Source organism: Liolophura sinensis, chromosome 12 (genome assembly GCF_032854445.1).
Source record: "Liolophura sinensis isolate JHLJ2023 chromosome 12, CUHK_Ljap_v2, whole genome shotgun sequence".
NCBI classification, from domain to species: Eukaryota; Metazoa; Mollusca; class Polyplacophora; order Chitonida; family Chitonidae; genus Liolophura; species Liolophura sinensis.
This window is the reverse complement of record NC_088306.1, coordinates 11,069,254-11,088,264: the sequence shown is the minus strand read 5'-3', so window position 1 is coordinate 11,088,264 and position 19,011 is coordinate 11,069,254. Positions and strand designations below refer to the sequence as shown.

General features: G+C 39.2%; 1 protein-coding gene across 1 annotated transcript; it reads left to right on the top strand.

Moving 5' to 3' along the window:
- The first annotated feature begins 5,163 nt into the window (after positions 1 to 5,163).
- Positions 5,164 to 18,278, top strand: LOC135479687 (short transient receptor potential channel 7-like). Its single transcript, XM_064759590.1, has 14 exons — positions 5,164 to 5,352; positions 5,996 to 6,484; positions 7,431 to 7,604; positions 8,245 to 8,409; positions 9,840 to 10,080; positions 11,747 to 11,886; positions 12,549 to 12,678; positions 13,428 to 13,579; positions 14,429 to 14,580; positions 14,963 to 15,164; positions 15,518 to 15,706; positions 16,475 to 16,594; positions 17,034 to 17,103; positions 17,839 to 18,278. Exons 1-14 carry the CDS (start codon positions 5,164 to 5,166, stop codon positions 18,276 to 18,278), a joined length of 2,853 nt encoding a protein of 950 aa, XP_064615660.1.
- Positions 18,279 to 19,011: the final 733 nt, after the last annotated feature.

The window sequence follows — 19,011 nt, the reverse complement described above, 5'->3', positions numbered from 1 at the left end:
TTTACTTATTTATTTACTTATTAATTTATTCGGTGGATTGCTATTCATTTATGCGATGGCGGTCAGTTTTTTTTATTTGTGGAAGAAAACCACTGACCTTTAATGAGCTACTGAAGAACTTTCCCTCACGTAATGTAGTATTAGTACACCAAAGGCTATTGGTGGAAGAGACGCAATCTTCAAGGAACAATAAATTGCTCAAACCACCAGACGAGCCGTCGTCGACCACTTATTGCCACCACAAGCAGTAAAAACGGGCTAAACAACAAATTCCCTGCCAATGGCCGTATTTGAATCCATACTTGGTGTGTTCTAGCTTTTAAAAGCAACCATATTCATTTTTATGTTCTTTCCCTTTAACATTGTTATCATATTTTAACAGGTTGGCCGTTCAGTACTTTATCCGCCGCTATCTTGCGGGATCGCATTGCCGGTAGTATTAGAACTAAAGTTGAGCGTAATACTGGAAGCGAAACCAAACTGTAAATAAAGAAACTGACAGCCAGTCCTTTGTTGATGAGGCCTTTGTTGTTCACTTATCCAGTTCAGCACATTTACGCCGCAGGTACTAAGCCGCCTGCAGGCAATGAGATCAGGACAAGTCGAGTCACGTCAACCCGTGCGCCTTGCGGTCAAGCGAAATCGGACTTGTTTGTGGCCTTCGATTGGCTGGCTAGCAATTGTCCGAATTATTACTGGCATTGTAAACACCATTATGAACCACAATCTGCAGTCACTGTTTGAACAACTGGTCAGTTGTAACTCGAACTGCACGTGAACATGAACGTGAAGTCTTATGCTGGAGTGTTTACGTAACGAATATGCCAACTGGAATTTGGTTGCACATGTGCGGCTGTTCATAAGTAAGACTCTAGTACACTCTAAATGTAGTCTTCAGCGTTTGATTGAGAGTTTGGTGTTTGTGTTTGGGTAAACCAGTTACCCGTATTGTAGGCGTTGACCTGGCCTATGCCAGCCTAAGGTAAGTAAACACTGATTTATTTATTCGTGATTGATGCGACATTTTAAGAGAGCTATACTAACAAAAGGAAAGTAAACATTGATATATTTATTCGTTATTGATTTGACATATAACGCCAATTTAAAGAATTTGTCATATACACGATGGCCGCCGGTTTTAGGGGTAGAGTGTCAGTACCGGAGGTGAACCACAGACCTTCGGCAAGTTACTGGCGAGCTTTCGCATATGGCACATACAGATGACGGTAGAACACAAGTGGTCTTCTGTGATCATTGTATTGCACATAACAATGATCACACGAGAATCGCGTATTATCAGAAAAAAAAACAACAACAGAAAACAATGAACGCTTCAAGAATTAATCAGTGTTTTTAACAGAGCAATAGTTGTTAATTGGCACGTTCAAATTAAATCAGCGAGATGAACCATGTTCTTGATGTATCGAATAACATATTAATAAATTAAAAGACTCTATAGAAATGCACTTAGCGTTAAAAATTTATAGCTTTACACACTTTAAATAATTTACAGGTGTACATAAATATAGAATGCCTTGATTCAGGGTGTGACGTAACTAAGCTTCCACGGTGGCCGACGAGTTTAGACAGCTTCAATTCATACTGGGCCACGCTAAATCAAATTGAGACTTCTGACGAGGCGATAACCAATAAGATCACGTCTTCTCTCCCGGCCTGGCGAGATGGAGTGGTTTTATTCCAACCAAAAACATGACTGCCGTCACATTTTTAAGTTAAACGCTCATTGGTATACCGAGACACCGGTAAAAATAACAACAGGAAAGAAAACATGAAGAATTGCAAGCAGCGACGCATGCGCATGTTTGAAAATGCATTATAGAATCAAGATTTAGAAGGGCACCATCGCCATCAACAACAACATCGCAATATATATATATATATATATATATATATATATATATATATATATATATATATACCTTACAAATTTCTTATATATATATATATATATATTCCCACTTTCTCTCTCTCTGTCTCTCTCTCTATATATATATGTATATATAAATCGGAGATGTTTATTTTCTAATGTTTCAGTTCCATTCCGTTTCAAGTGCAATGTTTTTAAATTCGCCGTTTGAGACAAGTTTTAAATAAAACCAAAAGCTGAGCTGTCACCATGACAACTGGAATTACAGGAGGGTTTGGTTCTGTTGTAAGTACAATGTATTTCTCTCATGTCTTACGACATGTTGTCGTACTGCCAGTAAGAATTCTTCCTGCATTTTTTTGAAGTACTGATCATTGTAATCATATACAACAACGACATTTAAATGCCAGAGTAACTTTTATTTTCAGCTTACCGTTATATGGGTTTCCTCTCAGTAGGAGAAAATAGGAGAAAAGGAATAAGAGTAGGAGAAAATCCACCTCAGCAGTGCTTGTAAATTAGACTTGTTAATGGGAAACAGTCAGCCATCTGTTTGAGGAATTTCACACTATAGAGATCGCCAAAATTGTACTCAATCAATAGCTTTAATTTAGTGAGTGAGTGTTTGGGGTTTAACGTCGTACTTAACAATTTTCATTCATATGACGACGAAGGAATCCTTAGTGTGTATGTAATGTGCCTCCTTGTCGCAGGACGGATTTTCACCGCTCTTTTATCTAGTGCTGCTTCACTGAGACGACGCACCGAAGGCAAGTAAGCCTCCCCGCCCGAGCCGTTATACTGATACAAGTCAACCAGTCGTTGTACTATCCCCTTCATGCTGAACGCCAATTAATTTAGTTTAATCCCACTAGTGCAGTGCTGAATCTATGTGATTTCATAGCGTCGATAATAGGCGTATGAGGTTCATTGGTGACGGTTTACTTCACATTGACACCCCGCGCATGAATACGTAGCATCGTTTAAAACGAATAACTTTATTTATAGTATACAATGCCATGAATCTGAATTCTACATAAATAAATATATATATAGATATATATGTATAAATCATTCAACAGAATATCAGCAAAAGATTTAAACTCGTTTGGGAAAACTGTTCTGATGACAGTAAATCTGCGTCACGGTATGGTGGGAAAAATGGTTCTGAGTAAACCGCATCGCACAACCTGTAAAACGGAATTTAACCTTCACATAAAAACCCTGCCTATTGTGCCAAATTTGATCAGAGTAAACACGTGTCAGTACCAAAGTCTGAATCACCAAACTTGCTCGACATATCGGTGTCTGCTTTATACCTACTCTACAAAGATCGGCTAACAGGCGAAGTTGTGATATCTGGCTAGGTGCCAAACTTGACCAACATACAAATAATACGGTGCTTGGCGTATCTGTTCACGAAAGCTTTGATCATTGTGCTCATCAGATCGTGTCAAGTTGACCCGAATTCTAACATGTAAACATTTACCAAAATCCTCACCGGTTACCAGACCACATTTTCTCGTCTGTCGTACATTTTGTTGATGAAAACACCTGGAAGTTATAAGAAGTATGAGGACAAACTAACTGATCATGACTGGAAGTTTAAGAAAGCACTTACACTGGTTATTAAAAAAGCAAAACACCATTGTGTGATGAAAATAAAATAAAAACGAACAGAATGTATATATATATATATGCATGTATATTTCTGTTCCTAATCATATCGGTAAGCCCGCCAGCGCAGCGTACTGACCAAGGAACCTCTCGAAGGTGCGGTCGCTGTGAGTTCAAGTCCAGCTAATGCTGGCTTCCTCTCCGTCCGTAAGTGGGAAGGTCTGTCAGCAACCTGCGGATGGTGGTGGGTTTCCCCGGGGTTCCGCTCGGTTTCCTCCCACCATAATGCTGGTCGCCGTCGTATAAGTGAAATATTCTTGAAATAGAGTACGGCGTAACACACCAATCAAAGAAATAAATAAATAATCAAATCGTTTGACATCATCAAATAACAGGTAATACTGGCGTAATCATAGATATGACTTGCACAACCGTGATAAGCGTTTGTATAATCACAGAACCGATGCTCATGATTATGAACAAGGTTAGCATTATCACAGACAGGCATAATGATAAGTATTCATAATCACAAGGAAGATTAGCATAATCATAAAGCAGGTATGGATGATCGTGAGACACGTGAGAATAATGATAAGCGGGCATTACCATACGGAAAATTAGCATAATCATATGTCCGACTGGCAGTTTAACCCTCGTGCCAAATTATGGCGATTGTTTGCCAAATCATTTGAATGTTTTCACACAAGAACGACGACGCATAATACTTGTCATGTGTATAGATTGGCGGTTTGGTGACGACGCCCTGGCCCGTGAAAATAGACGACTGGTTACAGACCTGCAATAAAACGATGCCGTCAAGCTTGGCTTTATACGGTCTATCAGAAACAAATAACATGTTGTACATGCCGACCTAAATCTGGTCTCATTTCATCTGTATATTGTCACGCAGAAAGCCAAACAATTTTGGACGATCTTAATTGTGTACATATTAAGTGTGTACTCGGTTGCTAAGTACATTCTGATAGTCAATGTGCCTTATCGATATATACAGTCAGTATAACAGGTTTTTAGTATCACGACATAGACATGTTTCACACTTTCGACTAGATTTCTAGACGTCCACCTGAAGCGACTTTACTATCAATGTCAGTCGCTATTTTGGAATCTTATTTAAAATTTTAAAAGATTTCACTTACTGCTTACTCCATTCAAAACATCGTCATAATTTTGTGAATGAAATGTTACCCAAATAACCTCAACAAGGTTTACGTGAATGACCGCTGGGGTAACGCCACTTTATGTTTCACCGGATTTATTGTTTATCAAGATTTACCGGAATAACATGGCTTTGGTTTGGAGGCAGGACTTATAACTTACGACACGAACAGTTCTTCATTACTTTGTTAATGGAATGATCCCTGAATGACCACAGGAATAAGTGCACTGTGACTTTTACTGTGAAAAACAGCTTTACTTCGATGACCAATGGAATAGCTTCTAAGTAAGGTTTTATGATAACATTTTGTGTGAAGCGAAGGCTGTCAAAACGAGTGTAAGTTACGTGATAATATTGGCCGAGCACCCAGAGTGTGCTTTTGGTGTGGCATCATTCTGACAACAGTTGCAAGTTTACCGTTATTCCTTGAGGGTCATGACGTGTTGAATTAAGGACAACTATATTTACCTCTAGACGCATTATGGATGTGTTTATAAATTTCCAGGGGCCTAAAAATGAAGTGGAGGAGAAACTGTTACTGGCCTGCTCGACCAGTGATATTCCCGCCATTGCCAAAATGCTGGCGAAAAAGGAGGAAATTAACTTCGATTGTGTGGATTTGCTGGGTAGAACTCCACTACAGCTGGCCGTGGAAAATGAGGATATAGAGGTCAGTAACTAAATCTCTGCAAAGCTCCATGCGAAACTAAACAACTTAATAAATGTTATTATGTATACGATAAGTCTGTGGGTATAAAATGTAAAGCAACACGAACAATGTCCTCGACGAAGTCTTCTTGTTAGTGGTATAGTTATTGCATTCGGTTAACGTATTGATGTGTAACCCTGTAGAGTTTTTTTTCGGATGAGGGCTGCTTTAGTGATATTACAATCAGTGTCCACCGAGAGGACAGAAGTTTTAATACGTTAAATTTCACAAACTAATGCTGCTTTAATTTGTGCTGGTTTTATTTCCAATGATAGGCCTGGTACTGTGGTATTAAACTCCAACAAATGGCGCATGATCATACTTAAACTTAATGTTTGTGCTTTATTTCACCAATTTTCAAGAATTGAAAATGCCTTGGTTTAAGTCCTTAAAAGGTGTTATTCTGATTATTTTTGTTACTCTAGTGATATTACAATAAATGCCAAGAAGACACATGGTGTATACCGAAAATTCCCAGATTTTTAGATATATAAAGATTTAGATAGATTAGATAGATTATTTAGATATATTTAGAGTGTTGTTAACCTATTTATTGTGGTAAAGTTTAAAATCTGTGTAAAATGCCTGTTGTGGTCTGTTTCAGGCGACAAAGTTGCTGTTACCTTACTGTGAGAAAAGAAACATCGAGGACTGCCTTTTGTTCGCTATCAGTCTCTCCAGTGAGAATCTCGCTATGGCCATGTTAAAACATCCCAGATATATCGACATTGACGCTCAAAATCGCAAACTCGCGGACAGCTCTTCTTTCGATGTTTTGCCCAGCAACTCAAAGTTTCCCACCAACACCACACCGCTCGTGCTGGCGGCCGAACAAAATTTGTATGAGGTGGTGCGCCACCTGTTGGTGGAAGGGCACACTATTTGTAAACCTCATCCGTTGTCTTGCCCATGCGTGACATGCGCAAAGAAGAGCAAAGCTGACTACTTCCGGTTCGCTCACGAACGTTTGAACGCTTACAGAGGTTTGGCGAGTGAGTGTTATTTGAGTCTCTCAAGTGACGACCCAATTCTGGACGCTTTCATGCTGAGGAAAACGTTCCTTAAGTTAGCAGAAACAGAGGAACATTTTAAAGTGAGTCGTTTGGTTGATATTTTCTTTTCAGCTTTTAAAGTAATAATCATGATGCTTTTTCTCATGTTTTCTTCAACGCTGCCAAAATACTTCACGAATCCATTTCCCAATTGCTCGTCCGCACGGCATTAAATCAGCTAGGAGGTTTACATGTGCCTGTTACCTGGTTGAGGATGTTGCTTTAAATTCTTTGTGAATTCCTAAAAAAAATCTATAACCAGATTTATCATAACCTTAACGCCGTCGTAAGAGTAAAGCTATACACCAATCATTTAGGTAGGGAAACAAAGAATATTCATATTTCGTTGAAACATCACAATCAGTAAATCATACAATATACCATAGGAGATCATACAGTGATGCAGCAAGCACACCGGCGCCAGGAAAAAACACATACTTTAAGCAAGCGTGAAAGCAGCCTACATTTTATTAGAAGATATTTAGTGAAGAATAACAGAGAAGCTTTGTGACGTCATCATTCTCTAATTTGCACATGGGATGCACACATTATTGAATATTCATCACTGTACCTCCTTGTTTCCTCTGGCATATACCCGGTTAGTGTAAAACAGATGAAATGAACAGTTGTTGAAAAAAAAATGACAAATATACATACCTACATGTACATACCAACGGAGATCCCAACTCCCAACTTAATATATACAATAAGATATATTTCCAACTACTAAAAAAAAAAAAAAAAAAAAAACGCTGAAAAAAAATTTGAGACAAAAATGTGAGTTATACAATTAAGTTAAATCAACTCAGATCAGTCGAGTCCAGAAAGGCTCCTGGGAGCTGATCTATTCATATTACTCAGTTTTCTGAGTTGAATTAGCTCAGTTGTATAACTCGAATTTTTGAGTCAGTTTACTCAAAGTTTTCTCTCATTGCAGTGTCATTGTAAAGCTATTCCTCTTGTGATATTTTATCCCATGTTTTGCAGAGCGAGTACTGTGATCTGGCGAAGGCTCTGAGTGTGTTCAGCGTCAAACTCCTGAACAAAGTGATCGGTGACAATGAACTGGACACCATCTTGGACAAAGTCGGCTCCAAAGACCAGGACAAATACGCTCCACTAGGGAGAGTGAAACTGGCGGTGAAACTACAGGAGAAAAGGGTAAGCTATGAGTGTTCCCTTGCAGTGAAGTTCTGGAAGGGAAAAAAAGTAAAGGCAAGTTCTGCAGAAAGACCATGGAAAACTAAATTTGAATTCTGGTTCAAAGTACAGTTATATTTGGAACTTTTATTACTTCAGTGAATGATAAAGGTCTTTGAATATGGCTTTAGGACATCCGGTTCCCATGCTGAAGGCCACAGTCGTGATTTATGAGTTTTTATCTATTAAATATTACTGTATAAATAGATTACTTCGTCTGATCCTTAAAACACACAAATATCTGGCAGGCGCTTTGCATGGATTGGTGTACTATTCTGTTTGATTATCTTGTGAAGTCTTCATCCAGAATTGTCAGCCACGTTCTATATATTCGACTGTTTAAGTCATGACTGTCGGTACATCGTGTCCTTCATTGGATATCTCAGTTTTGTTGAGTATTAACATTTATTCATTTATACTATGTATCCTCTTGTTTTTTGAGTGACATGTATGCAAAAGGAGTCAGTTTAATGCTCCATAAAACTTGTCCATACATCGTTTTCTTCCTCGCTTGTCTCGGTGTTATTGATCATATAGAATATCTCCTACACATGTGCAAAATCAGCCTGTTAATTTTACTATTCCATATTATCCCCACCAGTTCGTTGCCCATCCTAGCTGTCAGATGAGACTGAAGAAACTCTGGTATGAAGACTTTCCCATCCTGGGCCGGGGGCCCTTTCTCAAGCGGGCTGCCATCGTGATCTTGTTTGTCCTCTGCTACCCATTCTTAGCCGCCGCTTACATCTGTGCACCAAAGTTTAAGGTAAGAGTTCAAGACAAATTTGAGTCTAAATCTCTGCATACAAGAGAGCTTAAGACGCTACTCAACGCAGCTTAACTGGTCGTATGCAGTTGGTCTGAGTCGCTGATAGCCGTAAGACTTTACGATTGACCGGCCTACACGTATATCGACTAGAGTAGAACTTCAGTTGAGTCACGTTGTTATTTCGTATACATGAGCGCTTAAGGCCCGACGCAACCGTTAAGTTGAGTTGGATCTTTAGCTCTCGTATAAGCCGTGCTTTACATAATATATATATTTATATACAGCACTATGCAGCATTTGGCATTTCATGTGAATGTCAGAAACGCTCATTATTTACTGATTTTGTGGACACAAGTAATTAACTTTTTTCGTCAGTATATAAGGTCATGTTAAGATCAGTTATGGCGTTATACAGTGATGAAATGAATTAATAATATTAAGTTTTCGCTTCCGTACTCAATATATTTCTATATTTCACATATATGGCTAAATGTGAGTCTTAACGGGGAAGTATGTAAAGCACTTGCCTCACTGGACGGCTATGCTAAATACGGCGCCCCACCTAGCGTATTAAACTGATCCTTGCGCTGTGCCCCAAGCGAGGCGGTATCAAGACGGCCAGTGTTAAACGTATAGGCTCGAAATTTAGTATACGCGTACGATCTTATTAAAGCTAAATCCGTGCTTTATAGGCTCTCTAGAGTCTATGTGTTTATGGTAACGGTAACCTTTGTATATATTCGCAGAGGCCTGTCCTTTGTGTAACCTATGTAGTTTGCGTTCTCGTGGATTTAGACATGTCGTTACATGCACCCAGAAGACGCTTATAAAGAAGCCATTTTGTTTTTGTTAAGCAACATTACAATTACAGCTGATCTAGACCGCTTCTGTGATCGAATGATTAAAGCCGTACCTCTCTCGGCTGTACCCAATATACAGTACTTCTGCATGCTATATTTTAGGCACTACCACCTATCCCCTCATTGTCACTGTGGTTTCTTCCAGATAACCGTCACTTCGTCAAAAAAGTTTTGGTCTATAAGTTCCAAAACTTTCGACCGAATAACTTAGTCTGCTTTAATTTCTTTCCAAATACCGCAGCAAGCTGAATTTGATTAACGTGATTTAGGCCTAATTAGCTTAGAAAAGCAGATTTATCTCCCAATGACAACTCCCTCATAGCTTTGAGTTTTTGCTTTCATCGTATTCAGTTATTAATTGCTTATTCTTATGAATGAGTTTCTGGTAAATCAACTTGCTCAAGTCTGTTTTCACTTCAGCATTACCTCTGTTTGATTTGTTCTCATTCCAAAGTTTGCTCTGTTCCTTTCCTTTATATGAAACTTTTCTCGATTAATTATCTTCATTTCTATCACAAATAAATTAATCAATACACTTTTGTTTTTGTTTTTATTTTCTCTCCGTAGCACATCAAATTCATGAGATCCCCGTGCGCCAAGTTCATCGCGCATGTGTACTTCTACCTGATGTTACTGGGACAGCTCCTATGGACGACCATCGTGGCTTTGCCTTACCGGTCAGAAAATAATGCCAGCTGGGACATGAACGTAACACAGTCTTACTTCCGGACGAACGCAAATGGTTCTTACCTTCTTCGCAGCGGCCAAGCTACCACTGTCCACTATCTGATATTCGTCTGGGTGCTAGGTATGTAACAGCCCATATTCTTAGATCTCAGAATGATTTTGTTTACTTTGATTGATTATAACTTGGTCACAAACTACTAGGGACGCTGGTTAGTGTAAGTGTTAGTGACACAAAGAATTCAAGAAAACCCTCATAATTTGAATATTTTTTCTTGTAATTACGAAAGTTCCTTACGTGACTGATATGCGCGTCTACGAATCAATGAACACGTCCATCAACGAGTTGATTTAATCTGTCATTCAATCATATCAACAAATACTCATTAATTCAACTAGTCATTGAACTAAATCGCCACTTTGGCAGCAACAGCAAAGTGAAATACCTCACTTTTAAAACTAAAGTGTTACATTTAGCAATGCAAAGATTACGAGGTGTGACTGCACTTACATTAGAGTTATCTCACCATTTTCGTAAAGTGTAAATGTTTTAACACTCCCCAAAGTGCTCACATTCCAGCTCCATTAAAAGTTGGTTAATTAACATCTTAAACCAACACTTGAAAGAGAGTTTTAAAAAAGTTAACAATTTTAATACAGTTAGAGTGAGTGAGTGGGTGCTTGGGGTTTAACGTCGTACCTAACAAGTTTTCAGTCATATGACGGCGAGGGAATCCTTAGAGTGCATGTAATGTGCCTCCTTGTTGCAGAATGGATTTTCATCGCTCTTTGACGCTCACCTTTGACGCCTTACCGAAGGCAAGTAAGCCACACAGCCCGAGTCATTATACTGATGCTGGTCAACCAGTAGTGACACTATCCCTTTCATGCTGAACGCCAAGCGAGGAAGTTACAGCTGCCTCTTTCAAAGTCTTAGGTGTGACGCGAACCCAGGATTGACCCTGGATCTACCGCTCCCGAAGCGGATTTAAAAGAGTTAGAATCTGAACACATTTGAAGAGTGTTGAAACATTAACACTTAATAAAAACTAGTCAGATACATCTTACTCTTATAAGTGCAGTCACGCCTCGTGATCTTTACAATGCTAAAGGTAACAGTTAAGTTTTAAGAGAGCAATGATTTGGATCAATGATTAGCAGACTACGGCTTATTAATGGTAATTAATTCAACGGAATAACGAACATTGCTTGCCTGCGCTGTGTAGTCTGTTGCCAATTCCTGCCTTTTTGGTGTTGTATCGTTGGCAAATTACCAACGTGTTTCTCATTCTTTTGTTGGATGATCAATCCAGCTTGGACCCGAGACAAGATTGCGCGGTAAAATGTAGGCCTTCCCCATTAGTCAAGGAAAATATTTCTTGCCGAAATTAAATTTTTCCGGACCAAAGTTCTCTATCCTATTTACCCTGTGGCCGCTACTTTGACCTAATAGTTAAAAGACGGGTCATACTTCCGGCTGTACTTCTTGCTACCTCGCTTGGCACTCAGCACTGAGAGTTTAGAACAAGGAAATAGGACTGGTAGGCTCGGTGACATTATAATGTGAATGGGAAGGGTGTCATGTCCGGTGTCTTCGTCATGACACTTTAACGACGTAAAACCCCAATCATACATACATATACATTTGCTCTGTTGTTTATTTCTGTTTATTCGATGATGAATTGATGGGAATCCTTGTACCGTGGTACTAATGGGCGATCCGGCATGGACCCGCTTCTCCAGTAATCGAGAAAATGCACCCAACTGATGAACGAATTTATCTCCTGCAGGTCTGCTGTGGCAAGAAGTGAAAGAGCTATACCGAGACGGCTGGAGAGAGCATTTCTCCGCAATACTCAACTGGGTGGACGCCATCATGCTTACAACATATCTTGTGTCTTTTGGTTTCCGTTTTTATGCAGTCAGCATGGTGAGTTGACTGATTGACCTTTTTTTATTCTCAGTCACCAGTAATAATATGGGTTACAATGATTTTAAGGTTATTAAGGTTACTTTTCTGAAATGTAATAAGTTTACCGATGCTGAAGTGTTATTATATACGTGGAATAGATAATGCAACAGTACCTTCCAGAATAAAGCACACCACTTGTTCATGTGACCTTTTTCAATTCCACACACCAAATTTCCAGTCCATTTGCATTATTTCGTTGCTTTGTTTTTGAATTATTACAGTTTGGCTATTTCTTGATCGGTAATCAAACCTGTAATTTAATAGATTTCTGAAATCCAAAAGCCTATTCAAACCAGTGTGAAGGAAATTGTCAACATCTGTGCAGAAGAGTAGCTAATGTTTCAACCACAGTTCCAGTCTACGCGGTGGAGTTGAAGTTGACGTTCCAGGACATGGATTTGAACATGAATGCTAATTTTCAAATTTGTCAAGAAAGTTTAAACAATTTTAAGAGTGAAAATATAAATTCCTTTGGTGAATCAAATGTCTTTGTTTTGAAATTAATACCAAATCTGCCTTATAAGCAAAAGTAGTAAAGTAAAATAAAGAAGAAAAACTGCAGCGATGATGACATGTCGCCAGAAGCCGTTTGAACAAATCTTTTCATTTGTCTCTTTCAGGTGCAGATTTCCACGGAATATTTCCGGGAGTACCAGCACAGTGATGTATACAACATGACATTAACGCCTATAGAACTACTGGATTTGGGAGACTCGATGGCGGAGTATTATTACAAATGGCTCAATCCAGGTAAGATACAGTTACACGTGCGTATAACCTGAACCGATGGAAATAAAAAACATGTTATTTAGAGTTTGTTGGAATAATTGTGTCGTTATTTGGGATTTAAATCTGGGTTAATTGTATAGCTGGTTCTAAATGCTACGAATTAGTATTTGACTCCTGGCCCGTAAGCAAACTTTAGGAGTGTACTGTACCTTACCCAGGGCCTATTCCAAATAGCGTAAATAAATATTATGCACTTCATATATATTACCTGTTTGTTTTGCGTTAAAAGCCTTCAAAAGTTAGTAAAACATCTGAAAATTCACTGCAGTTATTGTTCAAATAGTGAACGATTTAACAATTCTTTTCTTCAAAGGATGATGTCCATGTGGGTCTATTTAGTGCTATCATCCAGAGGACTTTAATTACCACGACACCATCCAATGATTTATTGGCCATAGGGTCAAGAGGTGCCTCGCAATCTCCAATTGCCTTTGTCAAAATTAACATTAAACCATTGACATATTTGGTTCATAAAATACTAGCATTTGGGCTATCGCACATCATCTAGACTGATTCTTGGTTTCAATTACACGGTCAATTAACGATGTCACGTGATGCTCCGCAAAACAAGAAACGCGTGTCAAGTGATCGGATATTGCTTATCTAAAGCGACTTTTCTGTCTTCATGCCAGACGAGTTACAAGTTAATTTGATGTACCTCAGCCGTATTGGCCCATTTAATCACATAATATTTCGTTTTCTTTTCCCAGATAGGTATTATTGGTCAAATTACGACCCTGTGATCTGTGCCGAGGGCCTGTTTGCCATTGCCAATGTTCTTGACTTCACCAGGTTCGCTTCCTTACTACCGGCCTTTGAGGCTCTAGGAACGTTGCAGATATCGTTCGGTTATATGATGAAGGTACGTGTTACGGTCAGTAGTCACTATGCCATATGTCATGGGGCCGAAACGTGGAAAACTTTAGCCTTTCGCCACAGATCTGGTGATATTAAGTCCAGCACTGCATGACAATTAATACAATTGTCTTTGCTGCTTATGAAAACACCACTAAAGCGGGTGAGTTTAGACTAGCGATCAAGTGATCCCTGAGTTTTTGCCCCTACCCAAAGCATTTACGAACCCTGCACAGTGTAATCGACCGTCTGCTACCAGATGAGACCAACTGCGAGCGTTGTGCTCGTAAAAGACTCACTCTGGCTCACTAGCCCAAACTACCATAGTGCCTTTTCGAATATCGGAACGCTTTTGAAAACCAGTATTAAAATGAATGATGTTCGAAAAAATTATACCATCTTTCTGGAATTTGATAGCTGGTCTTGGTCTTGAATTGGTCTTCGAGTTGTTGACATTCTAAATTTGATTTGATGAGTGATAGCTATCAATTTTATTTATTGCATGTGTAAAAGTGAAGTAGTCTCGTGTCTCACTGTTTCAAGCTTTAATATGAAAAATCCTGTTTCATATTTGTTAACAATAGCTCGAAAATATATTGATTTTAATCTTGCGGAGACCAAATTATTGAAACTGTCATCTAAAAATATTTTATTTATTTGTTTGTGGTTTGATATGGTACTCAAAAATATTTCATTTATTCATGCAACGGCAGGGTTTTGGCTGACGGAAATCTAACAGGTGCTCAGAAAACCACAGTCCTTGGCCAAAAATGTTCATAAATCTCCTGCCTTAACGCTGCTGGTTTCTTGCGGAAATGCACTCATAATGTTCCTATGGTTCTCTGTGTTTTATCAGGACATCCTTCGCTTCATGGGCCTGTTTGGCCTCGTCCTCGTTGCCTTTATGGTGGGCCTGGCTAACCTTTACTGGTTCTATGGAATCGCCAGCCGTCAATCTGTGGAACTCTCTGCTCACGACGCGTCTACTGCAGAAGCCTACTTCGGAAAGTAAGTAATGAAATCACGAAAAAAAAAAAAAAAAACGGGCGTCGTACTGAACACTGTAGGATGTTATTTGTTGTTCTGACTTCGGGCTTGTACAATTGTATAGTGGCAAACCAATAAAAATAAACAACAAAGTTTATGGCCTTGTACCCAGGTCAGAGAAAAACATATTTAACTGAATCAAAGAACAAAGCCTACAATAAAATACACCGGTCTGAAAAAAATAATTCACGGTATCCCGGTCAGTGAAAACAAAGTATGTGAGCAAGTTCCGGTCTAAACATATCCCCTTTACAGCCATTTGTCCTACATGTATTTGGGGAAAACTCAGTTTATAACAAGTTTTTCAGAAAGTTTATAACAATGTATGATTATAAATTTTCAGCATCGGCTCAACCTTCAATTACTGCTTTTGGTCCTTATTTGGGATGGGGGAGAGTGACGCTCCGGATCTGACGTCATACAGGGAAATTCCCTTCACGGAAACCATCGGCTACATCCTGTATGGCGTGTTCATGGTGTGCTGTGTCATCGTTCTCCTGAATCTGCTGATTGCCATGATGAGTCTCTCGTTTAGTCAGATACAGGTACGTCCTCGCTAAATGCCCTTCACGACGGAGAAAATCTGTCCCTGGACACGTGACATACTGAGCTAGAACATTCTCGTGTCTCATACCGTATATATGTTTCCTTCTGAAAGCATTCCAGTTCAAATATACAGATCTTTCGTAGGATTCTTGTTTATCATATGTACATTTATAAACTTACTGCAGTAAATACTCGTTGCAGACAAGTTTTATTTCGTAATAGAGACATAAGGCAAATGCTAGGGTGGGGATGATGTTGCAATCCGTTGTTTATGTATACTTTGCCCTTTTCGAATTTTGCATAAATGAACCCTATTTCACTGAAAAAACAAAATGCCATTTTTTTTTCTTAGGACGACGCAGATGTTGAATGGAAGTTCTCGCGCACACAGCTATTCTTCGACTACATGTTTCCCGGGGCAACACTTCCAGTTCCGCTTAACCTCATACCGACTCCCAAAACCGTGTTTTATGCTTTCAAATTTATATGTGGCTGCTGCAAACGAAAGAAAAACAAAACACAGGATCTCGATAAAGACGAGGTAAGAATATAAGAATAGAAAGTAAATACCAAAGGACATGCGGGTATTAGACGAAAATGTGATGTGTCAGACGCCGACAAACTCTTTGTGAATTGGACATTGGACAAATGTGGTCGTCGTCAAGCGAGCGGCACTGAATGAGGCAGATCTGATTTCCTTCACATCAATGATCCAAGCTACATTGCCGTTGAGCCAAGTTGAGTATAGATAAAGAAAGTAGCCGCTATTTTCACGCACTGATATGCACGGTAATTCCTTGCGTCTTCGGCATGATATGGTAGAGTGCATGATACGTCCATCCTTGTCACAGGGCGGGTCTCCACCGTTCTTTTATCTGGTGCTGCTTCACTGAGACGATTTAGCCAGGGCAAAAAGCGGTCACGCGCGAACCGTTATGCTGATACGAGTCGTTGCAGTATCTCATTAATGCTGAACGCCAAGTGAGGACGTTGCAGCTTCCTCTTTTAAAGTCTTAGGTGTGACCCAACCCAGGATTGACCCTGGATCTACCGCCCTCGCGGACTCTCTACCATCTGAGCTATTGGGCCGGCATCGTTGAAAACACACAACTATTCTTCTCTTTACACCAATCCATGCCAATGTGTTACTTTACATTGTATATACATTCTTAAATCATTGGTGGTTTGTGTTGTGTCTTGTTTTGGAAATTAATTTTTCGATTATTAACTCAGTATTATTATACCATTGTATTGCTTCGACGCTTAGATTGAGTTACTTTGACACCTTGACGGATTTGTCGTCTTTCAGATAGAAACATCTTCAGACGGAAGTACTGAGGCCACAGGAGTGAGTCCTCAAAACGGAACGCTGGTAGCTGTAAACGGAACCAATCAAAAATTTGAGATTAAAACTCAGACAAAGTATAAGGTAAAGTATATTTATGATTACATAGATTATATGGGAGATATCTGGCAAAACGTTATCAGTCCAATACCAGTCGAAGTTTTGTCATTATTTTAGAAAAGCTGTAATAATTAGCATCCATAAAATATCAGCCTGGCCGCCCATAATCGTTCCCAAGATTTATAATGCGGGTTTATATAAGCATTTCATTATACCGATTTTATAGTAATTTTAACACTAAATGTAGTAGAGGTACGAGTCTGATATTACTGAAAGGCAATAATTTGAGCTGTTCTTGGCTAACAGGGAAACTTCAAGAGGTTTGTCAGGTTCATGCGGCTTATGGCAACCAGGCTTTCCCACCCTTGTATCTTATCACCTTTGCATCACACTAATCAAACAAACAAATAAAATGACCAAAAAATGGTTGTTGATTTTCTACTTTTGTTGTTTATCGTTACAGATCGTAATATCCCGTATTGTAAGACGGTTCATCAACGATGCGAGCACGAGTAAAGACGACAATAATGAAGGTGAGTTTTAATTACCATTAATTAATACAGCCTTTGGCACAACTGAAAATATCCTTCAGGATCCATCCATAACATTTTAACACTTTAAAGAATATGCAAATTTCAGATAAGAAATTGGTGTCAACAAACGCACCACTGATCGAAAAGAGTGTCTAAAATAGATTTACTATTTTTTTAAAAACTTTATTGGATATAATTTACCATATTCAAAATCTAAAGTGATCGTATTTATCTTTTTGAAACCTGTAAATATGGTCCATACAACCCCCTTTTAATTTGAACATTTAAATGCATTTTCATGCTGACTTCCAATCTGATCGTATATGGGAAGGTCCCCGAGCAGCCTGCGGATGGTCATGGATTTTCCCCGGGCTCTGCCCGGTTTCCTCTCACCATAATGCTGGCCGCCTTCGTATAAGTGAAATATTCTTTAGTACGGCCTAAAACACCAATCAGATAAATAAAATTTTAAATGCATTTAATTCTGTTTAAGAACTGTGAAAAAAAAGCATTTTATATACAGTTTTTAGCTGAATATGCATGTTGTTCTTTAATTAAAATTAATTTAATTTAATGTAATGACGTCTTAATACACAATTTGAACTTCTGGTGCCGTCTTTATTTTAACCGTTTATACGCTTCTTGTCTTTTGTGATGGATTACTTTGGTGCATTTTTGAAATGCCCATTCGTTGTAGTAACCACAAGTGGGTAATTTTTGTTCTTCTTTCCGCAGATGATAATTTAAAGCATGACTTGTTAAGGATCCGTCGTGAGTTGACAAATGCACTGGAGATGAGAGCCAGAGAAATAGAGCAATGTCGAAAAGATATAGCGGCCACAAAAAACACATTCGTGGCAGACCTTAGCGCCTGCAGAACGGCCATCAGCAGGGTGGAAGCGTCCATAACCAACATCGCTGTTATGCTGTCAAAACAGGCTGAAGAAAAAGAAGTTCCTCGACAGATTGATAGGCGGGGCTCCATCCCCGCTGCCATGACGACTCAGGTGACGTCACCTTTAGCGTCAGCGCAGGTGGACGCGCGCCAGGCTTTAGAAGCGCGTGTGGGAACGCCGGCTCCCGTGTTGGCGGCGCAGACGAACAGCTCGTCCACCAAACTGGGCGCCATCGTCCCTGCGGTGGTGAACAATCCAGCCAAATACTCACCACCTTAACCGGCAATCATGGAAATTAGCATAATTGATCAACAATGAATCACCTGCAGGTATCAATCGTGAGAGCAATAATCGAGATACTGCACGCGAAAATGTTCCCATTGTACAGTCTTTCGCATGAGACGACCGAAACAATGTTTCCGAGCTATAAATAAAACCTGGTCTCTTTAGAGTTGATGGGATTGGTATCACTGTAACCTGTGTGGGTGGTTTACACTTGTCTACTCTTCACACATATATAGTAACGCTGTAAACTTTTACAGCCGTCCATGAATCGCTCCACAGAATTGTTTGGATATGTTTGAAGTTATGCTGGCTGTTTGAAAAAAAAACAACAACCCCCCCCCCCAAACAAACAACAACAACAGCAACAACAATAACAACAACAACAAAAAAAAAACAAAAACAAACAAAGCAACAAACAAAAACAAAGTCTGTAATATCTACATTCTAGTGTTTTGAAAAATAGTCATTACAAATTAATACTGAAATTATTTGTTTTGTTGTGTTTTGGTATATAAGGTAAAAATAGATGACTTCCTGCTGTCACCATGGCAGCAAGGGAAAAGACCATTGGCGTCTTTCATTTATTTGATTTGTTTATTTGATAAATGTTTTACGCCGTACTGAAGAATATTTCACTTATATGACGGCGGCCAACATTATGGTGGGAGGAAACTGAGCAAAACCCGGGGGAAACCCAAGACCATCCACAGGTTGCTGACAGAACTTC

Excerpts from the sequence above, each read along its gene's own strand:
- LOC135479687 (XM_064759590.1), top strand. The coding sequence starts at position 5,164 with ATGGATGTGTTTATAAATTTCCAGGGGCCTAAAAATGAAGTGGAGGAG. Across the intron at positions 12,679-13,427 it reads TTACAAATGGCTCAATCCAG|ATAGGTATTATTGGTCAAAT; the intron begins GTAAGATACAGT and ends TTCTTTTCCCAG. Across the intron at positions 16,595-17,033 it reads AAACTCAGACAAAGTATAAG|ATCGTAATATCCCGTATTGT; the intron begins GTAAAGTATATT and ends TTATCGTTACAG.